Source organism: Alnus glutinosa, chromosome 2 (assembly GCF_958979055.1).
Source record: "Alnus glutinosa chromosome 2, dhAlnGlut1.1, whole genome shotgun sequence".
Classification (NCBI taxonomy): Eukaryota; Viridiplantae; Streptophyta; class Magnoliopsida; order Fagales; family Betulaceae; genus Alnus; species Alnus glutinosa.
In genome coordinates, this window is record NC_084887.1 from 32491230 (window position 1) to 32517056 (window position 25827).

The 25827-nt window shown below is 37.3% G+C and overlaps 2 protein-coding genes across 2 annotated transcripts; both read right to left on the reverse strand.

The window, feature by feature from the left end:
• Positions 1-335: 335 nt before the first annotated feature.
• On the reverse strand, positions 336-2620 carry LOC133859536 (uncharacterized). Its single transcript, XM_062294960.1, has 2 exons — positions 2237-2620; positions 336-2146 (listed from the first exon to the last, which is right to left on the reverse strand). Exons 1-2 carry the CDS (start codon positions 2397-2399, stop codon positions 567-569), a joined length of 1743 nt encoding a protein of 580 aa, XP_062150944.1. The 5' UTR covers positions 2400-2620; the 3' UTR covers positions 336-566.
• Positions 2621-8886: 6266 nt separating this feature from the next.
• Positions 8887-25798, reverse strand: LOC133859540 (AUGMIN subunit 5). Its single transcript, XM_062294966.1, has 10 exons — positions 25007-25798; positions 23657-24196; positions 20037-20178; positions 19444-19602; positions 18012-18221; positions 15711-15896; positions 13898-14057; positions 11580-11775; positions 11043-11175; positions 8887-9472 (listed from the first exon to the last, which is right to left on the reverse strand). Exons 1-10 carry the CDS (start codon positions 25525-25527, stop codon positions 9344-9346), a joined length of 2376 nt encoding a protein of 791 aa, XP_062150950.1. The 5' UTR covers positions 25528-25798; the 3' UTR covers positions 8887-9343.
• Positions 25799-25827: the final 29 nt, after the last annotated feature.

A 25827-nucleotide genomic window follows, 5' to 3' on the forward strand; every position in this document is an offset into this window, starting at 1 on the left:
GTTAGATTAGATGTCGAACCTGAAAATGATTATTTTGATCAAAGACTTTGACGTTTAATTAGGTGGGTGAATTGATATTCGATGAGCTCTATCATACATAAGTATTTGAGGTTGTCGGTAGGTTCTATTTCTCTCTTTATATTGCGAGTAATAAGACTAAATTTACAGTCTAGACGGTAGTAAAATGTGCAAATTATACAGATGATATGAAAGGATATTTTGAGAATAATGTAAATTTTGAGGTGATAAAATGCATTCGAGTCAATCACAATCTCTGTTCGAGAACGGTCCAAATTACATTAATAATAAGAATTTATAAAGTAAAGCCTGTCAGATGTCTGAAACCTTATCTTTATTCCAATATTACATTATTTTAGTCTCCCTCGCTATTCGCTCACAAGTCACAATAGACATACTACGTGCGCTCGGAACAAAAAATAATTAAAAGGACACTATAAGTACAAGCTCCACAAACATCTTACAATTTACATTAAAAAAAAAAAAAAAAAAAAGAAGATAGAGTAACCGACGTGTGAAAGGTATTACACTATTACTGTTCTGATTAGTTAAGGAGAAGTCTGCTTTGAAGAAGAAGCAGGAGGAATGCCGGGAATGCGAGGGAAAGGTGGCGGGGATGGAAATATTGGAGGGAAAGGGAATGGCAGTAATGGTGGTGGTGGTGATGGTGATGGAGTTAAACCTGGTATTTTTGGGAAAGGAATCAAGGGTGCTGGCGGAGGCTGAAATGGGTTAGGGATAAGTGGAGGTGGCTGGAATGGGTTCGGGATAAGTGGAGGTGGCTGGAATGGGTTCGGGATAAGTGGAGGTGGCAGTAAAGGATTTGGTGGCAGAAGTGGTGGAAAGAAAAGGTCCGGGTGGGCATCCTTTTTATCTTTTAAGGGTTCAGCAGGTTTTGAATTTGTAGTCTTTCCAGGAATAGGCGGAAGGGGAATTAGTCCTGGAAGGGGTGGAAGGGGTGGGAGTTGCGGCAATGGTGGAAGCTCAGGCACTTTAGGCAGAGGGATAAGTGGAGGTGGCTGAAGAGGATTTGGTATAAGAGGAGGTGGCAGTAAAGGAATTGGTGGCAGAAGTGGTGGAAAGAAAAGGTCCGGGTGGGCTTCCTTTTTTTCTTTTAAGGGTTCAGCAGGTTTTGAATTTGTAGTCTTTCCAGGAATAGGCGGAAGGGGAATTAGTCCTGGAAGGGGTGGAAGGGGTGGGAGTTGCGGCAATGGTGGAAGCTCAGGCACTTTAGGCAGAGGGATAAGTGGAGGTGGCTGAAGAGGATTTGGTATAAGAGGAGGTGGCAGTAAAGGAATTGGTGGCAGAAGTGGTGGAAAGAAAAGGTCCGGGTGGGCTTCCTTTTTTTCTTTTAAGGGTTCAGCAGGTTTTGAATTTGTAGTCTTCCCAGGAATAGGCGGAAGGGGAACTAGTCCTGGAAGGGGTGGGAGTTGTGGCAATGGTGGAAGCTCAGGTACTTTAGGCAGAGGGATAAGTGGAGGTGGCTGAAGAGGATTTGGTATAGGAGGAGGTGGCAGTAAAGGATTTGGTGGCAGAAGTGGTGGAAAGAAAAGGTCCGGGTGGGCTTCCTTTTTATCTTTTAAGGGTTCAGCAGGTTTTGAATTTGTAGTCTTTCCAGGAATAGGCGGAAGGGGAACTAGTCCTGGAAGGGGTGGGAGTTGTGGCAATGGTGGAAGCTCAGGCAGTCTAGGTAGAGGGGGAAGAAAGAAATGATTTGTGGGTGGGGGAAGATCTGGGACTGCTGGGTCTTGAATTGGAGGTGGAATTGCTAAACCAGCGATTGGAGGAAGTGAGACAGCTTCCTTGGAATTTTGAATGCTTGGTTTTTGGTTACATAGGTCTGGCTGCTTTAGAGGCTTGAAGGTGAAAAACCCAGCTGAGAATATGTGAGTCCCCTGCTTTCTTGACTTCAGATGGAGCGAAGATGAAGTTGCTGTTGAGGCCACAGCACAGTAAGGCTCGCTGCTGCTGATTAATGTCACAGAACATCCCTCAATTTTTTTGACATGTTTGCTTAATGAGAAAGGCAAATGGACTTTGAATTCTCCATGTTCATCTGTTTTCACTTCTTTCCTAAAACTCGGTCTTGAAGCACTCCCATCTTTACATTCTACAGCAACAGTTGCACCTGCATTCAATCAATTTTTGGGAACATTTATTTTCCAACCAAAGTGATCAAAGATATCCCAAAATTTGCATTGAAGTTATTGAAATGAACCTGAAATGAAGTGGCTGGTCTTTGAGAAATCCTCCTGGAAACATGTGTCACAGTAGACAGTGCCAACAACAACTGCGGATGGAAGCTTCTTCTCATGCGTAGCCTCTGAAGGACTATTAAATGCGAGAGTACTGAGAAAGAATATTACTAAAAACACAGACATTCTTTATACCTAAAGCTTCTTACCCCTCCCCTAAGGAGCTCTATGGACCTTGAGAGAGAAGCAGCATAATAAATTTAGGAGCTTGTCTATTTTTATAACCTCAGCCACGAAGCCTCTTTATGTCATTCATGCAAAAACCAGTCAACCGCAAACTAGAAGCAGTAATGTAGATAGGGCCTAGGTTCAATTCCTACCACCAAACAGCTCAAAGAGAAGGTAAAAGCAGGAGATGGGAGAGTTAGATAAAGTGAGGCTTCTAGCTAGTTGCTGATTCTTCTTGTTTAGTTAAATTTATTGAGTTTGTTCTTTTGTTGGTGTAAAAATTGCCAATGGGGTCTAGTTGGGTCACTGTTAGTTCACGAGACATGTAGAGTAGCCCCAAATTTCACGAGTCCAGGAACACAGTCACTGATGACAAGTAGTTTGGGGAAATGCGTGTTTGTTGGGATTATTCCATTCACATTGAAACTGCGAGGCAGGCACTGACTTTTGAGAATGCCTATCACTTTGATTAAGATGAGACTCATGTGATCTCAATAAGCTTCAACCTTCTACCAGTAAAAGGCTCTTGGTTTTTTTTAGGTGGGGACTCAGTGGACAGGGTTCTCCCATCTTTTATTTTTGTTTCCACTTTTTTTTTTTTTTTTTTTTTGGGGGGGGGGGGGGGGGGGGTGGGGATTGGTGTCGGAATATATTATATGATTTTTTTTTTATAGAATAATTACTTTTGAGAGGATTGAGTACTTATTTTTTGTTTAACCTTTTTCAATTCTTTTATAAATAAGAATAGCACTTCTCGTTCTTTCTTAATAGTCGATGTAGGTGTTTAACACTGAACCACCAGAAAAATTCTTTGTCTATATTTTCTCTTTATATTTTTTCATAGTTTTATGAATTTCTTCCACTGGGATTTTCATAAATTTAAACAGTAAATTGCTGAATATTCTAATTAAAATATATGAAAAAAGCTTTCCAATTTGAGCAAGTGAGCTCTGCTCGAGCAGGGAGATCACTCATAAACTCTTCTGTTGTTATTTCTTTGCTCCTCTTATTTGGACAAAGAATAATAGGTGGTTCGGATCCGGCACTCAGCAATTAAGCTTGTGAACCATTCAAACCCTTTCAACTACTTTAGCATCTTCGCCCAGGCTTTTGTGATGAATTAATTAGCAGAGAGCTAGATGGCTCAGGTTGTGCCTAACTCCAAACCTTGGTATCATCATCCACCTAACCGCAAAGCTACAAGGCACTTTGCAGTTTGCATGTGTAGGGGGCTAAAACAGTTTAGGTTGTTTAAATTTTTGGTCCACGACAAGGAATTTGAATCCCAGGCAACGAAATTGATTGGGGTTTCATCAACTTTTTCATCAATTTATCTTGATACACATCACAAGGTTCAACTAAATCATGCATGTGATTGACATCAATGCCAAGCAGTCCATCCATATCAGTTAACTGATAAGTGATTAAACTCCATGATGCTTGCTTGGTCTAAAAGATATTCCACACAGTACAAGAAACACAAGCGACCTGTTGATACAGCGATCACGCACATTGAGCAGCCGGTATAAAACACTTGTAAAAATACCAACGATTAGAGTGGCATCTAGGGAGTTACAATGAGACAACCTTCGATGCTGAAGTTAGTAGAACTAAAATCAAGAGGATATATGGATAAAATGTAAGCAAGAAAGGTGAGAAAGCTTGCATGCATGTGATGTGGACCGCTTTACCTTTACATAGGTTTTTCATCTTTAGTTGGCAAGTGGCTCAACAAAGCAAGCATCGAAAACCAATGTCGTTGCAAATTATTTGAATGGTGCAAAAATTCTTGTTGATATTAGATAATATTAATCTAAAAAATAAAAAAGATAAATAGAATGCAATTAAAAAATAGAGCAATGAGATATCTCACAATATTAAAGAATCACGCAAGATCGTTATTCTTAAAGGTTGATTTCGTGCCTCCGAAGCATTTAATAAGGTGCGATTAGATATCTTGACACGCAACTTCTCAAAATTAGTCTGTACATAGTGTCTAACTTTGATAAAAATGCACTTCCAAATACGAAGGTAAAATAAATAACCCTTTAATCTGTAAGATTAATAGCCGCACAAAGAAAATACTAAGAAAAAAAAAATCCTAGGTGAACTTCTAATAAGTTCTATAGATCCTGCTAGAATGAAATTCACGCAATCTGTATAGAATTTTTATATGGCTGCTGGTTTTGTAGAATAGGGCAAAGAAGAATATGACGAAAATAGAATAGGACAATACAAAAGCTATGTAGAAGTTATCTTTTATAGTACACCATTGAAGAAGCTGCGAGAATGAATAAATAAATAAATAATCTTCAAAAAATTAATACCAAACGGTCATTGAAATTATTATGAATAATCTTAATGACCAACTGTCATAAGCGTTAACATCTTCATTATTTAATTCCCTTCGGAGGACACTTCCAATGGATCTTTTCCTTATTGAGTGGGTTTGAAACAAGAAATGCAGTAAAGTCTCATAAATTACTTTCCATTGAGGAAGGAATGCCTACAATAGCTTTTTTCTTTATCGAGTAAGTTTGAAATAAGCAAGTCGGTAAATTGACGGATAACATTCCTTGTATGACTATTATCGTTTGGGGCGTATACAAGAAGAAGGGTTTCAATGTACTAAGTATGTAAGGGTGTAAATCCGGCTGGTAGCCGAAAACCAAGTACCGATTGGCAACTGGTCAACCGGTTTGGTACCCGGTTGGAAATAACCGATAACCGATTCTACTGGACCAGTTATTGGTTTTAGAAAATATTAAAACAAGTTATAACCGATAACCGGGTGTGTGTGTGTGTAATATTTAAATGTATTTATTTTAGAAAAATTATAAATAATAAAATTTAGGGTTTTACACTTTTACTTCCATTCCAACTTAGACCAACATATTAAACAAAAAAATGTTGAAATGTTTTTTCAAATTGCTAAAAAAGTCTAAATTAAGCCCAAAAAGTATGTCTAATACCCAAATTAAGCTCAAAAGACCCAATTTTTTAAAATTTTGGTTACCGGTCTGGATAACCGGGTACCAACCTGTAACCACCAGTTATCAAATAACCGGTTAACGGGCTACCCAATTATCGGAAGCGGTTGGTGATTTTGGCCAACCGACTACCCCGGTTATAGTTACTGGTTTTAGCCAATAACCGATAACTGTATCCAAGTTTTCACCTCTACACGTATGTATGCCGCTTGATGAGTCCGAGCCTTAGATCTAGGTTGAGGCTACCTTTCGGCCAACTGGCCTCAACTAAGCCCATAAGGCCCTTTGATATTTGGGTACCTCCACATTCTATCTTGGAAAGAAAGGAAGAGTGTTAGAATTGGTTCGTACGCTTAGTCGATCACATGTTACATAGGATTGGTAATTCAAGTTGCCGTGTCGGGTTCGGTGCGACGAAAAAAAAAAAAAACCTTGAAAGGTAAGGTTTTGTGTAATTCCGAAATGAAATAAAACATGTCTTCTTCATCACGGGTTTCGAAAGACATGTGAGTAGGCCACGTCTCGTCTTCACGGACAATTTTAGACGTATTGATCAGCAATGAGGGCTTTCATGTCTCTTTATTGAGTGTCCCAATCAAATGAATCAATCTTCTTCCTAAGCTAAGTCGGTTGATAGGTACGAAATTCGAAATTGATGTAACATATGTAACTGACAACGATATTAGCATTACCTAGGTTTCTCATTCATTTATGGTCCCGCACAGAAGTATGTTAATATGCCCTTAATCACACTCGGAAAAACTAAAATAATAACCATTTTAAAAATACTTTTCAATTTCCAAAACTAATTAAACCCACTTTTTTCAAAAACATTGACAAGCACTTAAAAATATAAATCTCACCTAAACTATATATTATATCAAACACTTTCTTGAACTAAAAGCAAAAAAATATTTTCAAAACCATTGCCAAACATGTAGATATTTCATTTTTGTTAATAATTGGGAAGTAATACAGATTTGCACGCATATATTAAGAGAAAATGTAGTGGCTTGTCGTAGCTGTGAATTGAAATATATAATTTGAATATTGCTTATCACGTATGGGTGTGATCGATCACCCACTAGATGCATCAGTTTTGTTTTTTTTCTTCAATTATTTTGTAATTTTCTTTTAAGATGAAAACAAAAACATGCCAATCTGTCATCAATGTCTCAGTTTAGTGATATGTGTATCCGCCTAATAATTTAGCATAATGCATGTTGCATGCTCCAACCCCAGCTGGCACAGCACATGTTAACTTTATATATATATATATATATCGAACCATTTTTTATTTTTTATTTTTTTTTTTTATTTTTTTTTTTTTTTTTTTATAGATACTTTGAAAGAAACAAGCAACAAGGAAAAAACTAGAACTAGGTGGAAAGAAGCCTACCACCTCTCAAGAAAGAGGGGGGGTCTTTGCCACTTACAATAGGAATTGAAGGTAAAGGAGAAGGAAAAGTGAGAATGCTACCGAAAAAGGATATGGTTGCGGCCCAATGTGCCACATAATGGGCTCAGAAGTTTGCACTTTTTGAAATTTTTGTAACTTTCCAAGAGGAAGAGGCTGAGATGGATCCAATCATTTTCAAAATGAGAGATGAAATCCTCCAATCTTGAGAAACATTTGGATGTCGGAGAGTAGAGATGACAACTTGTGAATCACCTTCCAGAATAAAGTGATCAAGGTGTAAAGAAGTTGCCAAAGAGACTGCTAACTTCGCTGCAAGGGCTTCTCCATAATTTGGATTGCATGGTGAAGAGATTTGAGAAGCCATATGGAGAATGCGACCTTCTGAATTTCTGCATACTGCAGCTTGAGCTGAGAAAAAATCTCTAATAGCTGTATCGAAATTAATAGTCACCCAGGGTGATGTAGGAGGAATCCATGTCTCAATTACAACAGGATGAGAGGGGTGCCAGGCAGTATAGTGCTCCATAGTAACAGTATTGATATGCTTCGAGATAAGGCGGATGTCAATAGTGATTCCTTCATGATAAGATTTATTTCTATAAAACCATAGAAGATCACAGGTTACCGCGGCAAAAATCTGAAATTTATGATGATCAATTGAAGGTATCTTCAGAAAAATCCCTTGAGAGATAATCTGTTGTATCCAATCTGCCATAGTGTTGACGTGTCCTTATGCTGAAGCTAAGTCCAACACCTATCTCGCCTATGTCTCTCAAGTAAATTAATGAGCTAGAATAAAAAAAAAAATTAAAAAAAAATTAAAAAAAAATTAGAAAGAAAAAGAAAAAAGGTAATTTAATGAGCTAATAGTCGGACAAGCTAACAATTTTCGTGGAATAGTTTGGAATGGAGACCATCTATTTTACTGTTTAAATTTTGATTTTTTTCGTATTTAATGGTATATATAATGTTGATAACATATATACCATGGTAGTAATATATTCATCATTAGATATTTAAATCTAATATGGACCGCAAAATAAACCATCTCCATTTCAAGTGAAATGAGAGGCTCTTGATCAATTTCCATAGGCACGGGTTAATGCAGGGGGTTCGCAGAGGTGGACCAAGCCATTCCTAGGGGAGCTGAAATGTAATTGGGATGCAGCTCTCAACAACATGCAGAAGAGAACGGGTGTGGGGGTGGTGGTACGGGATGAAAATGGACGAGTGGTGGCTGCCTTGGCATAGCATTTTCCATGTCTTTTTCACCCAACAGTGGCGTAATCAATTGGTGCTTGGCAGGCTGTGGCTCTCTACTGTGATCTGGAGATTCAACGAGTAACTTTTGAGAGGTTCTCTGATCATAGCCTCTGCCCCGAATAGAAATGATCTTTGTTGGAATTCCTATGGCCAACTAATTGAGGATACAAGAGTCAAGCTAAATTCCTTTTCTTCTATGAGGGTCCAACATGTCTCCAGGGAAGCGAATAATGTAGCTCATAGTTTGGCCCAAGGCTGCTTTGTCACAAATGCTAGATAATATCTGGAATAATGTAGCTCATAGTTTGGCCCAAGGCTGCTTTGTCACAAATGCCAGATAATATCTGGATAAAGGAATGCTCCTTCATTCAGGGTTGTGTATTTGCTGATGCCCAAATGATTTAACACTAGATACATGAAGCATTCCTACCAAAATACAAAAGATACCTTAAGTATTAGTTCAAGAAACCACATTTTTTTTTATCCCAACTATCCCACAATAATGTTGATGTGTCAATTTCAACAGAATCCTTGAATTTTTTTATTTTTTTTTTTTTACAATAACTAACTCAAGAGTTAGTTAAAACTAACACATCAAAATTGTGAGATATTTGTAGGATAAAAATGCAATTTCTAACATTATCCTTAGTTCAATCATCTCCCGTTTCAGTTCCAGTGATTAATTAGACTGGAGTCTTCACTCGTGTGCTAATGCCTGCAGCCTTAAGATCTTTCTAATTTTATGACAAACGAAAACAAGTTGTGTCCTAAATGATGCTGAACATTATACCTTCCACTTCAATTATAAACATGTAAAACTTCAAATTACAAACACAAATGACTACAATTGAATCAGATGGCACTAATCAAGCCCCAAAAGGGCAAAAAAGAAAATACCCCACCCAAAACCCAAGAACTATAAACACCCTAATGATACAAAACATCTTCCCGAGGAAGAAGTATTCTGTACAAAGATAATAGGGAAAAGGATAAAATATTGGTCTGCCCGTATATCAAACAACAAACAAATAAAAGCCCCAACTGCCATCTCTCCCAAATTAAACCACACGTTAAAGATTGTATACCCGGCGCTGCACGGTGCTTCTGAAAGGCTGCAGTTTATCTGTAACCAGCACTGCACACTGCTTCCAACCTGCTGCAGTTCAATGTAGTTTTCCACGCTGGCATGAAATTGGGGGGAAAAAATATAGGCAAAAGAGAGATTTCATTCACAACAGCTCCTTGTCATAAAACGCAAGAAGCTGCTTCACATGATTATGCCAAGCAGCAACATTTTGCCCATCAACTGTAACCCAGTCAACAACGGTTGACGCTGGCTGCTCCCACCACTCATCAAGCTGCAGTGTTATGCCACATGCCAGAATACAAAGATTAGAAAAAGGAAAAAAAAAAAAAAGGGGGGGGGGAAAGGGACCAATTAAAAAAGAAAAGAATCAAGAACTCGTACAACCAAAGTTGGTACCAAGATGAAAGCTCTATTATGCGCCACCATCTACAACTGGAATACAAATAATCTTTTCTTTTCAATAGTTACTCATTACCCTCCAACCCTTGTATATGGAGGGAGGAGATGCCACTTGGCCTAAAGACCATTGACCTGGAATTCTAGTCTTGCGCATCACTTGCAAGTTACAAATAAAGCTATTTTTGGCCAAAGAGAAAGGTATCAAGCTCCAACAAGCATGATTACCTGAAACCTCGACTCAAGAATGTTGGACTGGCATGTATTAGAGTTAACATATAGCTTCAAAAGTCATACAATTTGAAGTGAGGAAGAGATAACCGCTTATGCGGGTCTCAAGAAAAGAAGGTTCTAAAACTTCTTAGAGGTAGGTAAAGAAGAGAAAAGTCTTCTCACTGTTTATGAGTATGAACATGAATGTCAAAATTGAATAAAAGAAATATCCAACTTTGAATTAATCATTCCTTTTTGCCTCCCATGAGCATTTGAAGAACAGCAATTTTGGTTACTTCTGACATAGTACCTGTCATCCTAAAATTCTACAGAAATCAGGATTGGCGTGTATGAAATGTAAAGAAATAATAAGATTCCAATAAGGCAAGCAAACAAAACCCAAGGAAAAGCAGTCAGAGTCTTTAGCCAGTATGTCTAGAGTTTTGAATCTCCATAAGTGACGCCTACTGGTTCCATTACTGTATCAAAAAACAGCAACTACTTGTACCATGCAAAGGAGGACAAACAAAGCAATTTGAAAACTGAAAACCATACACCATTTATTCCAAATTCAGAGCGCTTGACAACAAAACCAAACGATTATTAAGTTTCATGCTGTCCCCAGATGTAAACTCTTGTTAGTCTTACCCACGGGTGGATGGCACAAGTTTTTTGAGTTAATATTTTTAAAGGTAATTTGAAAAAGGGATCATTTAAATTAGAGCTCAAATTCTAGTAAAAAAAATCAGAATACTCGCATAACTATATATTGTTGGAAATGTTAAAAAAAAAAAAAAAAAAAAAAAAAAAAAAAAAAAAAAAAAAAAAAAAAAAAAAACAGTGAACTCCACAAGATAAAAGCTAAAATCTTTGTTTAAGGAGCAAGGACAAGGAGAAGAAAATAAATTCACACTAACTTAAGATGAAAGCCCATATTTTGTCTAAAACTTTTTTAGTACTCAGGCCTATATCCTTTTTGTCAACAACCAAGAATATGTTACCTGAGAGTTTGTTGGGAATAGTTGTACCAATATATCTATTGCGCCCCCAAACCCAAACTTTTTATATCAAAGCTAATATAGTCGTGCACATGCATAAAACCATGTATGGCACGCCATTTCTCAACTAATAAACACGTGAGAGAGAGAGAGGGGCGGAGGTGGGGATATTATGATTGTATAGACAGTGTTTACTACAGATGATTTAACTTCTAGTGATGGTAGTTTACTCACCAAACCCCCAACGTATTTACAATCATCCGAGGACTTTTGAGCATTCAAAACTGCAGTCTTAAGTTCAGGCAACCATTTCTCCACGACAGTCTTTTCTTGCTCAGCAGCCAAATTCAAACAATAACTTGTTGTCCTGCAAGATGTAGTCAATGGCTATTAACAAAGAGAGAGAGAGAGAGAGAGAGAGAGAGGCAAAGAAAGCCACAGATAATGCAATGCATATTGGACCATTCCTGAGTTGAATAGCTCGATCATATAGAACAATTTCCAAGATGGCACAAGAGCTATGCACACAGGTCCAGGTAGAAGATAAAGTTGGCAAGGAATTTTAAATAAATAGACCTTAACTGCATCTCCCAAAAGATACAGATCACAAAGCCAAAAAAACAAAAGCCCAGATTGGTAAAAGACCTTGCCAGGTCATTGGTGGTTCAAACAATATTCAAGTTCATTGAGAAGACTAATTTCAATGAGGGAGGAACTGACAACTAAAACAAAAATAAACTTTTCTCAGCAAGAAGACATTTTCAGCTTCACCTGTCATATTCTTGTTGAGCACGGTAAGCATGGTTCAACAATGCATGACCACTTTCAACAAGTTCTTGCCGTATATGAACCAAATTTATTGCCTTTGCCAACTCCTCCAACACACTAGCCTCAGAACCACGCGGTTTCAAACAGAATTCAAGGGATTCCAACACTGATGCTAAACTAGCATCTGAACCCTCCAAACCTGATTATCAAGTAGAAGTTATTAGTTAATTATAAAACATGGTTTGGATCAGAAATGGACATAAAGCCATCAAGTGGGCATTTAAAGCCCTAAAAATAATCTAAAGCAAAGACGTTGAAAAACCCTAAACATAGCTGTTTCACACCCCTTTTTTTTTATAAATGTAATTTATTAAAAAGCGCATAAGACAAAAAATCAAGTATACAAGAGATGCACCTAGCTAGAAGAAGAAAAAAACTCTAGAAAAACATGAAACTAGAAATATTTGAGTCAAAGGCAATTGTCCAGAGGTAAAGAGTCTTGAGAAAAAAATCCTTTAGATCCCCCATTGTCCATTAACGGTCTTCAAAACATCGATCCATTCTTTCCTTCCAAATGCACCACATAAGGTACAACAGAACCAACTTCCACAGCAGCATCCCGAAAAACCTACCACATTGACCTTTCCAACAAGCAAAAAGGTCTACTACTCGATTAGGAATAACCCAATCCAAGTGCGGTTTTCATTTTATTAAGAGTGCTTTCTCACTGCTAGTAGGGTTATACATAAAATTACAGGAGAAAAACATTATCCTAAGTCAGCTAAAGTAGAATCAGAAATTGAGCAAGAGACAGATGGTCAATCATCTATGTCCAATAACAATAAAGAAGCATTGATCTATTGTCATCATTGCTCAAAACAGTAGGCATCAAATATTTTTATTAATCGATAAGCATTGATTGTTGATATTGAGAAAGTAAAGTCAAAAAGAAAACACTTGTCAATGTTAGTTGAAACCAATGAAATTGATTTTATCTTCCTTTCAAAATCATTAAGTTCAATTGGTTGGTAAAACTTTACATGACGCAACTCACTTACCAAGCCACACTCTAGTGACATCAAGGAAGTTTTTTTTTTTTTTTTTTTCTATTTTTTTGGTAGATAAAGAAATAATAAACAAGAATCAAAAGTACAGCAGAGAAATGAGGAGATCCCTTCTAATCAACTTACTTTTAATATCAATACTACATAAAAATAAAAATTAAAAAAAAAAATAATAATAATACCAAATCAAGTAATAACAAAAAATTAAAAAAAAAATCACTGAAGACTTTGAACTGCAGATCAGACCACATGAACCATATGTGCTTCACTTATCAAAAAAAAAAATCCATATGTGCTTCTTTTATACTATTTCATAAGAACTCTTAAGGAGAATCCAAGAATTTCCAAAACCGGGGAGTTTAATGTAGTTTAATTTTTCCTATGCATGTCCTAGTAAAAGAAGTACATGAAACAACTAAACCTTTGACAAATTCGGCACCCATGTTTGTGCTGAGTGCATGTAAATCTGTGGGCACAGATGTGTATTAAGGGCTACATTGTGCCAGACGAAATTAGTTTATGCTTGGTAAAACCAGGATCAAGTCATTGGCTCTTATCATGCACTGATCCAAGTCATGTTGTACCTTACATATACTAGACAATTAAGAATATTTTTTTTATAAGTAATCGACGCATATCATTAAAAGCTTAAGGCACCCATAATTACACAGGAAGTATACAAGAGAATGCTAGACAATTAAAAATATAAAAGCAGCATGTGTGGTATGAGTGTCTACTCACATATAAATGTACATGTTTGCATGCATGTTTGTCTTTATTGTGCATTAATGTTAAATCACCACTTATCCCAAAAGCTTGAGTTGATAGGGAAGAGTTGATTTAATAATTTAATTAATATTCTAACACTCTCCCTCACGTGTCACCATTTATCCCAAAAGCTTATGCTGATAGGAAATTGTTGGTTTAATAATTTAATTAAAACTCTAACAATTAGTTATTGAGATTGCTGGTTTACCATACAATATTTACTATACATCCTTGATATATTAGGAGCAACTAAAGTTGGCGGGCCAAGTTGGTTTACCTATTGTGTATACTACTTATTCGTGAGAAAAGCAAAATTAGTACATAGTTAGCAAACATAAAAAAATTATAAGCATGTATTTTTTTTTCCAAGCTAGAACTCCTTGATATTTTAGTTTTAAGGAAAGATGTCTACGAATGGAGGCAAGAGGCAACTGGTCCTTTCGCGGAAGACATGACTCCAGCATTCTATGTTGATGACCAAAAGCTCACCAGCAGAATATTGAAGTGCAGAAGAAACACGGCATATTGATGGAATTGCAGATAGATCCCTGGCACCAGCTTTTGCAGTCAATAAAGCAGCATTCTTTTCTGCAGAAGCAACAGCATCAGGTCCAGTGGATCCATTAGCACCCATGGACTCCAAGAGTGCCTGATGCAAAATTATTGAAAAAATAAGTCCAACAGTTTATGGATGCAAGCTGTTACAGAGAAAAAATTTCATGATCTCAAAAGCATAAAAGATTAGAACCCAAAAAATATGCAGTTGAACACATGGCAAGCACCACTAGGAAGTAGGGCTTTCCCATACAGAGATGTCATACAGAATATCATAGTGCCAAGATCTATCTGATTAGTCATCAGTAAATCCATTCACATAGGCCGTGACACCATTACCAACATCCAACTTCAATGTCAACAACTCACATAATTAACAGAATTGAATATATGGTATTTAAACCAAGTAAAACTACGTAGGTGAGACCCATTGAATGATAGGTTTCCAGACCTCCACAAGAAGTATGCAACTTGCTGCATTGCAGACAAAGTTCAAAACATTAGTTCCACACACATATCTCAAGAGGAGCATCCATGAAAATTGCAATTCTCGACCTGTCATGTCATGTCATGTCATCCTTGTACAGGGGCAACATTAATCTTTTTCACATTATTCCAATTTTATCGGGTGTCACTCAATTCAGAAAGGGGCTCAAAATTAGTACACTTTAATTTAGTATTTAAACAGGTCCAGGAGTTCCAAGCAATAAATTTTTGTTGTAGAATGAGCCCCACATCATTAAGATACAAGCTTGGTTATGGTTTTAGTACTAGTTAGGCCACTCAACCTACTAGCTTAAACATTTAAGGTGGATATTTCCAACATGTTATGGGTGCAGTTTGTTTATTATTGGACTCCATGTGCTTGGTTCAAATGCATCTGTCACTAGTTCCATTAGGCTGGTTGAGCCCTCTGGCTATGGTACTACCGGATTTCTTCTGTTTTCATTGGGCCAGCACGTGAGCGGTGTTGAAGTATGAGTCCCACATAGGTTTTGTGAGTGCTTGGTTATGAAATTATGTACTGGTTGGACCTCTCGACCAACTAGCTTAAGCTTTAGGGTTGCAACTTTTGATATGAACTTAAGAGTGAAGCAGCACTGGCAATCACAAGCACTATGGCAGCACTGAGAACATAGATAGCACCAGACATGCATCCTGGCTCATCATACAGCACCTCTTGATGTCTATTCCTTCCTTTACAAAACGTTAGTTATAATTGTATTATTATACATTTACAAGCATGCTCTCAACTAAAGGTATAAGAATGAACAAATCATAGTAATCCTTAATCTCATGTGACCAATAATTGATTCTCAACCCACACTCCCTCCCCCCTTCCCAAAAAGAAAAGAAAAGAAAAGAAGGATCATAGGAGCTACTTCAAATTTTGATTATAAATGTCTATGGTAGTCATCTGTAATGAAATCATCATCGGATTCTGAAATGGCACCCCTAATCAACAAAAAGTAGATGCTGGGTATCCATGCTCACAATGAGAATTGCATTCAAAGTACCTCAAGTCAATGAGTGCTAGCTCATAGTACTTCCTCCTCTCATAAGAAACAGATGGAGAGTGGAATCGTTGATTCAAGACCCACCAGATGCGTAAGTAATATACCAATAAAAAGAAAAAGAAACAAAACAATCAAACCAACAATTACAAAACTCTAAAGACTGCAAACAAACTTGGGATAAATAGTTAACTAACCCAAACAATAACTTGTTCTATCATAGCTTCACAAACCTGTGGGGTTGAAGGAAGCATGTAGAGGCTATTATCAGGACTTCGATAGAAAGCAGAAACTTCTTTATCAACAAGATCTTTTGCACTATTTGAAATGTCCACAACGACTGCACATGCTGGAATTATAGTGCTTGATGCATACTCCCTTGCGGCCAATGGCTGCCGGTTCCAAAACGCAGCGGCATCCTACAAGATTAATGAATCACCTTAAGAATTATCTATGACAAAACAAATTGTTTACTTATGTTGCTCAACTTAAAGAAAAACAACAGCCATAAATGCCAAGTTCAACCCGTATTATACTTTTACTACATAACTATATCACAAAGGCATACATAAATGACTGGATGCCTAAGATACTACACATTTTATCGTTTCTTGAAAAGCATGCACTATCCCTTTTCGTTCTATAGGTTGTTGTATTTAGCAAGAATGAAATGAGAAGGGAAAGATAGGTTGCGGTGTGCCCCTTCCAAAAATGGGTAATTTGGTGTTAAATCCTTCTAAAGTGTCTTGGGTTGTCATGATGGTGTCTGTTTCTTGAAAGAGTGTTTGGAGGACTAAGGTTCCGTTGAGGGTGGCCCTTTTTGTGTGGTCGGCAGCCCTAAGGAAGATCCTTACCATGGACAATCTCCGAAAGCGGCACGTCATTGTGATTGATTTGTGTTGTAATACTCTGGTCCCATATTAGGAATATGAGTAGCCCACATAGAGAGTGGGTGGTTTATAAGGGATGCTCATGGGTGCTTTTTTTTATGAATTAGTTGTTCATGGGTGCTAAGTCCCACATTGTTTACTTACTAAGTGAAACTGGGCTTTATAAGTAATTCGAGGAAAACTCCAAATTGACTTGGTCCATTTAGGGTGATAGGGGATATGTGGCTAGCGCTTTTTCCTAGATCGTTAGAAATTGTATCAGAGCCACCTAATAGTAATAATGTCATGTGGTACTTATAAAAAAAAAAAAAAAAAAAAAGTAATGCCATGTGGTACTGTCAGCACCACATAACGTACCCTGACGAGGACGTCAGTGATTTAAAGGGAAGAGTTTGTAACACCACGATTCCATTTTGGGAAGGTAAGTAGCCCACATAGAGAATGAATGGTTTATAAGAGATACTCACGGGTGCTAAGTCGCACATTGCTTACTTACTATGTGAAACTAGGCTTTATAAGTGATTCTATAGAAACTCCAAATTGACTAGTCCATTTAGAATGATAGCGCAGATGTGTGTTTTTTCCTGGGTCGTTAGAGGTGTGATATGTGCAAAAGGAATGATGGGGAGTCCATGAACCACCTTCTCCTTCAATGTGAGATAGCTTGTGCCATTTGGAATGCCTTCTTCAAACAATTCAGGTTGTCTTGGGTTATACCTAGATGAGTAGTCGATTTGTTTGCTTGTTGGTAGACTACTGGCAGCACTCAAAGTGATGTTGTTTGGAAGATGGTGACTTTATGCCTTTTGTGGTGTCTATGAAGGGAAATGAATGATAAGTGTTTTGAGGATCACGAGAGGACTTTGGAGAAGCTGAAATCTTTATTTTTCAGCACTTCGTCATAATTTTATTATTCTTTTTGCCCCTACTACTTAAGTGGCTTCTCTTGTATAATTCATGTGTACATGGGGCACCTTGGGGGGGGGGGGGGGGGGGGGGGGCATTGGCCATTTACACAAGTTATAGTGAAAAGTGAAAGTGTGCTTCCATTTAATAACAAAATTGAGCTCAAATTAGCAATTCTAATGACAGCATAAATCGTATTTCATGGCCCCATTAAAAAAAAAAATCACAAATTTGAATTTTTAAATGCTATTTAAAATTAAAATAAGAGCATCTCCAACAAAATAGGCAAATGGCTCATAATAGTCAAATTTGACTATTATGAGCAATTTTTCGTCTCCAGCAAAATAAGCAAAATATAATTTTTCTTTCTAGTGTGAATAGTAAATTGGCAGAAGAGCCTATTCACCATTCACACTACAAACAGTTTTTTATTGTTTTATCTCTCTTCCTTTCCTTCTATCACACTCTCTCTCTCCCTCTTTCATTCACTCTCTTCCACAAAAAATAATATTTAAAGAAAATAAATAGTAGAATAGGGAATCTGTTGGAGAGAGAGTAGAAAAAAAAACAGTAGCTAAAGTAGAGAGTTGTACTTTTTCAATAGTTACTTTGACTATTACTGCTAGAGATGCTCTAGCCCCTCTAATTTTCATAAGACAACAAAACATGCCCTATGAATGCCTCCACATGGAACTAATTAACGGGTTTTACAAGAAATTTAAAGTTGAGATATCTTACCATGTTAGCCTTTAAGAGAGCAGTATATATGGTCTCCAGTTCAGATCTACGAGCATCAAACTCTTCAATCTTCTTCCATTTTTTTTTCAAAGAATCTTCAGCTTCTTTCCTCTCCGCACATAATTTATTCAAGCGCTGTATTTCAGCCATTAGAGTATTCAAGCTTGCCTTCAACCCAGAAACTTCTCGTTCCTTTGCCCAAACATCCAACTGCACCAACACACCAAAAAAACAAAGAATGTAAAACAGCGCAAGCGAAGCCCCTCAATCAAAAAACACTAATGCTCTCTCCTTTGACTTCTCTCCATACTTGGTATGAAAAGAATCAAAATGAATGTCCAGCACTTGCACATCCTCTAAGGAGAGAGAAACAGAGAGTGCTATATTTGTCATATTCTTTTCCCATATTTTGCATTCTATCTGTAGTTATAGTACAAAAGATCAGTTTTACGTGAGTCTAGATGTTTTTACATGTGAAATCGTGTGTTATTTGATTAGATAATAGAAACTTCAAGTCACTGCATTAACCAAGTTGTTGAAAGCTGTGTAGAGACAAAATCAAGATAAGATCCAAGGGTTGAATTGATACTCTATCCAAACGGTGCATGAGAAATGCTTCTAACGAAGAGAGGACAACAGATATGAGTATACTTAAAAGTTCCCTCATAAAAAACATGGGCTAAACATAAGGTCATCACTTATCACCTGTGAAGGATCCATGCATAACAATGTGTTAACTGGAATGAAAATGATGATGAATTTTCTTCCTCTGTTTCAAAAGATATATATATTCAAAATGAATAGCAACAAGATGGAGCAACTAGCCTGGAAGTAGTTTCCCAACTTCACCAACAAAATTTTTTACATTAACTAACCATGGTGTAAAGAGATGAAGAAGATTGACTACCCTAGTATGAAGCAATCAACAAGGAAATTTTGATTTAAAATCTCATGCCCACTGAATATTTTATAATGAACCAATTAACAAAAGAATCTTGACTTCAATATTTCATGCCATTGAACGTTATATTGGTAGAAATTAATTTGCACAGCTCTGTGCATCTAAAATCTAAAATTTCTTGCAAGTATTGATATATATGGAACCTACCAACAGTTTGCTTAAAGCAATCTACGAAGTGCCTCGATACTAGTATAAAGTCTAAGATAAGAAAGTCTTGACGTTACAAATACAAAGCAACAGAGATTGTATTTTATATAGGATAGAATCATAGAAAAAGAATGCATTTGACTGACCCTGATTACACTTATTTAATTGGGACCAAGGTTTTGTAGAGTTGAGTCAACAAAGTTAAAATATTTTAAACAAATGAGTAAGAACAAAGACACAAGTGAAAAACTCTAACCATGGCAATGTTCCACCCAGATTATTGTTAAATGGAAACTGAAATCAATAAGATCCACAAATACTTGCCTCAAATTGCCTAAGACTGCCAACAGTCTGTGAAGCACCTCCAACAACTGCATCACTACTTCCATGCAAACGTTTTACAAGTTTTTGACTCAAGTCCCTAGCTTCAGCAGCTTTATTCAGTGCATCTTCAGTAGCCAAAAATTGTTGAACATGAGCTTTCTGTGAACAAGATAACATACCAGAATCAATTAACAACTTCCCAAAGACATCAACTGAGCATAAATCCGGAAAAAAAAAAAAAAAAGAACAAGCAAAAAAGTAGAGTGCAAGTTCAATCAAAGTACATTAAGAAAAGGCACGAGTCTGGTTCTGAAACCAGCTTAACCCACTTTCTGTGACATGTATGAGATTGAGGGCATTCATTTGGGATGAAGAAAAACAAGGAAGAGAGGAAAAGAGCAATGCACTTGATAAGATCAGATAGAGAAAAATAACTACTTGCAATATCAGATGACATGTAGAAGATAAAAGTATCGAGTCAAGGTCCAAAAATAGGAAAACAAAATAGATTGCAGATCAAACGAGCAATAAAGCTTTAATAAATTATCTATGCAGAAACTAACAAATAAATAAAATGAAAAACAAAAAGGTACCTGTCTTTCAAGAAGTTGATTTTGAGTTCCTCTAGAAGGTATATCTCCTCCAATCTTTCCGTTACCATAAAGCTGATAGTGTAATGGTGAGTTCACATCAGGAGAAGAAACATCCATAACTGTGTTGTTCTCATACTTGTACCTATTAAGCAATCAAAATGTATTGGTCCATTAAAAGGTGTTTCCTCATTGATTAAAGAGACTGAAACTTCACCAGTAGATGTTTAAAAAGCATTATACCAGGAAAAGGCCTCTTTGATATAAAAGATGAAACAAAAGGGAACAAATTTTTAACATGGTATATGAAATCATTATAATGATTTTAAGCAATCAAAAGGGAACAAAGATTAAACAAGTCAAAGCAAGGAATAAATCATGCCAAAACAATTAAACATAGGATTTGAAAAAATATGCCACTTCAAACTGCCTATATAAAAGAAGATATAGAAACTCATTGCAGCTAAAATTCATTCTGCCATTGAATCTTAATTCAAAGTTTGTTCTTGTGAGCATACAAAGATACACAAATTACTGACAAGTAATAATGATCCATTTCTTGGAAACAACAAAGATATCATATAACAAGATAGTATGTATCCTATTCATCAATATCGAAGATATGAAACTTCGTGTTACTAGATATACCACAATGTACATATTATGTCATTAGAAAACTGAAATAGCCAACCCATCTAGAGGCACCCTCTGGGAAAGATCTTTGAACTGGCTCCAATCCTTCTCCATTAAATGTAATCCAGTGGCCAACAGAACCTCATAAAGGAACAAAATTTGCGTAACCAAATCCATCAAATTTGTGATACAACTCGGCTAACTAATGAAAACTCGACAATTTAAGAGCCAAGAATGAAAACTGTTTTTCAGTAGCAATATGAACTTATTGGAAAGAAATGACAACTATAAGAAAAAATGAAGAGAAATCCTCTGGCCAAGAATGAAAAGTAATAAAACTATTGGAAAAACCTGAAAACTAACATAGTTGACAAGAAAAAGAGTCCATGTCTGCCAAAAGAGAAAAGAATGGAAAATACTACCTTTTAGGGAGGTTAAAAATAGGAACCAAGACCCATAAAGCAAGTACACCTCTCTTGGCTAACAGCCTGTGTCCAACTTTACCTAACTATTTACCGAAAAAAAAAATTACATGTCCAATAAAGGGCCTTTAACAAATGAACATACTTCAAAGAGCCTTGAGTTGACATAGTTGCAAAAGTAATAACCTTTTAAACATCAAACCCTATATATATATATATCATTAAATAAGAGCAAATGGTGCAACCTAAGTACACAGAGAGTACAAGAGAACCCCTAATTTGAATAAAAAGAACAAAAATTCAAAAGATCTGCAAAACTAGAAACAAGTAAACTATGATGGGCAGACATTCAAGTATATAAAGTGTTGATCACAATCTTCCGCAACTCTGTCACCGAAGTCTCAACATCTTCAAAACTCCGAGCATTCATCTCTCGCCAAAGACACCACATTAAGCACAATGGAACCACCCTCCATACTCTCATAACTGTACCACGCCTAACCTTTCTTTCCCAACTGACCAACAAAGCAATCACATGTCTAGGCATAACCCACTCTACACCAAACAAATTAAGAATGGAACTCCATAATTCTCTTGCTACTTCACAATGAATCAATAAATGATCACTGGACTCCATACTCTTCTTACACATGCAAAACCACTCAACCACCACAATATTCTTCTTTCTCAAATTATTGAGCGTCAGCATTTTATCTAATGATGTTGTCCACACAAAGAATGCCACCTCCGAAAGAGCCTTGACTCTCCATACACTCTTCCATAGAAAAGATGATCCATTCTAGCTAGTTAACACTTGATAAAACGATTTCACTTCAAACTTGTTCCTTTTGGAAGGACTCCATCCTATTATATCCTCCTCTCCCTGTCTTAGTTGGGAAGAATACAACCTTTCAAAGAAAGATACTACCACCTCCACCTCCCAATCTTGAGATGGTCTAGTAAAAATTACATTCCACTAAATAATCCCTTCTCGAAACTACATGTTATCCACCACCCACATATCCTTTTTCTAAGCAATACTAAACAAATCCAGATAAGACAACTTCAACGAACTATCCCCACACGAAACACCATGCCAAAAACTAACCTTTGTCCCAACCCCCACCTCAAATCTAACAAACTTGGAAAACTAATCCCACCCCCTTCTAATATGTTTCCAAACTCCCACTCCAAATGTTCCTCTTACCTCCTTAGAGCACCAACCTCTCCTGATACTATCATATTTAGTCTCTATCACCAATCTCCATAATGCCTCTCTATCCATGGCATACCACCACAACCACCTTCCCAAAAGGGTTCAATTGAACTGAATCATATTTCTAACTCCCAACCCACCTAATGTTATCGGAGTGCAAATCCTTGCCCACATACAACATCCCCATTCTTAAAGCTCAGCTCAAATCAATTGACAACTTTGATGCAATGCCAAATTGGCAGCCATGTCACAATTACACAGACGTTAAGGTGGCTAAGTTAGAAGTCTAAGAGTTATTGGTTTGGAGTAGAAGACTTGTTATACAACTACCTATATTTTTTTTTTTTTGATAAGTACAACTACCTATATTTATTAGAAAGCTGTCATGTTCAAGTCTCTTTATATTTGAATTACTTACAAATTTTTTTTTTGGGGGGGCGGGGGGCTACTTCCTGTTGGGTCTCTTTCATTTTTGGGGCTAGTTTGGTTGCTCCCACGTATACTACATGTGTACTTAGGGCGCCTTTCACTTTAAAAAATAATAATAATAATACAATTTTGAAAGAGCATAGTTCCCTTTTCCTTCTCCCTCTCTTAGTTGTGGGTTGTTGCTCTACCTTCTTCCTTCCTCTAATCCAACCCATGTCAAAATCATTCACATCTCCTCCAGCAGCAGAACCCTCTAGGCTAATAGCATAAACTATGCTGACCCATATTGGTATGTGAGAAGAAATAGTAGAGAAATGGTGAGAGCAATTGTTAAGTATACTATCAAAATACTTTAAATTCTAGTTATAGTTCAATATGATATGTAGAGTGCATCCTAGCAAACAAAACCTGCTCCAAGCATTTGCTGTAAACGCGGGTGCTTATAGTGAAACTTTAATGTGGTTGCTTACAGTAAAACATAAAAATCCCCATACAAGACCAAACCAAGCTTGGCCATCCATTTAAAATTTAACTACTTATTGTTACTTTTCTCAAACAAGGTTTCCTAGGAAATGAGACAATAAATATAATTAATTCTCAAACTCAAACATTATAAATGATCACTCAAGAAGACCTTAACCAAATTATTTTATAAAGTAAACTTTTAAAATTAATGGTTGAAAAATAGGGCAAGCAACAATCTCGTCAACAAACAGTGGTCTGAAATTGACACAAGTAGCACTAAGTAGAAGAACGATCTTGTCAACAATCAATGGTCCGAGATTCACACAAGTAGCACTAAGTAGAAGACTGTTTATAAACCCCCAACTAAACAACCATAGTCAAACATCAACAAAGTAGAACAAAGAGTGCGAAGAGTCATATGAGCACAAATTGAAAACAATAAGAATGTAATTTTATACCTTAAAGTTTCTGCATCAGCTCTAACATCAATTTTCTCAATTTCTCTAGAAATTAGAGTTTTCAGCCTTAAAGTATATGCAGTAATTGCGTGAAGCAACTGAGGAGGACTCTTCAAGCAATTTGCAATAACAGCTCTAACCTCGTCAGGTATTTCACCATCAAAATCAACGCCTAACTTGGCTGCTTCCAATTGAGGATTCAAATGAATACCACTTCCTTCATAAGCAGGAAAACAATTGCATATTTTTTCAATCATACGTGCTGCAAGAGATTCGCATGCCTTTCGAATACTTCTTTCCCGGTTTGTTTCGATAAGAATCATGTCATCTGCAGATTTACTGTCCTTAACAGTTGAATACACAGCTTCCTTCTCACTGTCACCAAATCTTTTAATCACTTCATCTGAAGAGTCAAGACTTAACCTTTGAGCATCCCTTGCTTGATTAACATAGTAACAAAGTCGTTTGTGATACTCTGCAAATATTTTTGCTGCTTCATCACACTGTTGGTCATAAGCGTTCAACATCACCTGCTTGTGCCTGCACTATGTGTAAGCACATGTCAGCTCTGTCTATGCTGAAAAAATTGAAAGACATACCAGTCTTGTCATAATGTCAACCCTTATAAAAATCCATTCACAAAAAAGGTCGTGAGTTGCATAGATCAATGTGGTCCCCATATGTCAAATATATATAATCATAAGAATTCAATACTAGATTTTATTCTGGAGCATGTAGGCAAGTACTTATTAATTTCTAAGTATCTGGAATTAAGTTTAAAGATGTGCATACGAAAACAAGTTACAAGGTGATGCTGTGTGAGAAAAAAAGAAAAACCCCACTAAATTATGTATACTGATTATGAGAGTGTTCTCAAATAAAATTTTGCCAAGAACAACATCGAAGATCAATTGAGGGTAGAGTAGGTGTAAAAAGGCCATGAAGCCAATCCCATGTAGTAGCAGTATAAGGCTTTGTTGGATTGAGTTTAACTAACAAACTATGAAAACACACCGACAAAAAAAAGAGAAACATGCTTTATATCGTTATTGGACTTATTTACAAAAGGCCTACGCAATTCAGTGTATGGTAATTGCACTTTCTCACAACCAAGTTTTCGTCTTCAAAACATAAATCATATCAGTAGTAACATATACTTCGCATTCGCAATGTGTATAACCCCTTAACTAAAAAGAACAAACACGGTTCAAATGACTCAATATACCAAATTCTTTCCTCGTTAAAACAACGCATACTATTTCATTGAGCCAAAACACCCTATAAATCACACAAAACTCAACAAACAGATAGAAGCAAAACAATGCCACCGATTTTCCGAATCCCCGGAACCTGTAATTGGCACGCTCGTCGAGCATCCTCTTGCGCTCGGCCTCCTCCCTGGAAACCTCCAGCATCTTGGCCCTCAAATCCTTCCTCTGCCTCCTCACCACATTCCTCAACCTCTCCACCTCCTTCGCCGCCGCTTCCCTCTCCAGCAACGCTGCCTCCCTCCTCTCCACCACGCCCAATCCCTCCTCCACAGCCGCCGCCTTCTCCTTCCTCCTCCCTCTACTCCTACCCTCCTCTTTGCCACCACCACCACCACCGCTATCCCCACCGCCGCCTCCTCCGTGGACCGTGATGTTCCTCCGAATGTTCTCCACCGTCTTCTCCGACTTCACGCGGGCGATCAGGAAATTCCAGACCGGGATCATGTTCCCGCGGCAAATCTTGCGGAGGGAGTCGGTCGAGGGCAACTGAGACTTGCCGCTCGCCGCGCTGTACGGGCCCAAGGGCCTGTACCCCATCTCCTTCCGCAGCCACTCCAGTATGGCCTCCGGCTGGGCCGCCGAGCTCGACGAGCTCTGCATTTCTGGCAGCGAAAAAACAATTTAGGCTTGCACCGAATTGGGATAGTGAGGAACCGAGGCCTATGAGCTCTGCATTGTGTATAAACCCTAATTTACCGATCCGAACTTGGTCTCCGGAGCTACCTGCTACTATACTATTGAATCTGTGAGATCAGATACTGTGACGATGTGCAAAATCCAAAGCGTATTTGAATTAGGTGGTGTATTTGCTGTTCAAAGTTCAAATTGGAGGTTCCGCTCTCGAATGTACCGCGTACATTGGTTCATTTACTGTATTGCATGTACGGGTCATTTAATACA

Bases quoted from the DNA above. Each gene is read 5' to 3' on its own strand.
- LOC133859536 (XM_062294960.1), bottom strand. From the start codon at position 2,399: ATGTCTGTGTTTTTAGTAATATTCTTTCTCAGTACTCTCGCATTTAAT. The intron at 2,147-2,236 runs GTTCATTTCAAT...GATTGAATGCAG, and splicing joins GACCAGCCACTTCATTTCAG to GTGCAACTGTTGCTGTAGAA.
- LOC133859540 (XM_062294966.1), bottom strand. From the start codon at position 25,527: ATGCAGAGCTCGTCGAGCTCGGCGGCCCAGCCGGAGGCCATACTGGAG. The intron at 24,197-25,006 runs GTTCCGGGGATT...CACATAGTGCAG, and splicing joins GACGAGCGTGCCAATTACAG to GCACAAGCAGGTGATGTTGA. The intron at 15,897-18,011 runs GTAAGATATCTC...TTAATCTTGTAG, and splicing joins CTCTCTTAAAGGCTAACATG to GATGCCGCTGCGTTTTGGAA.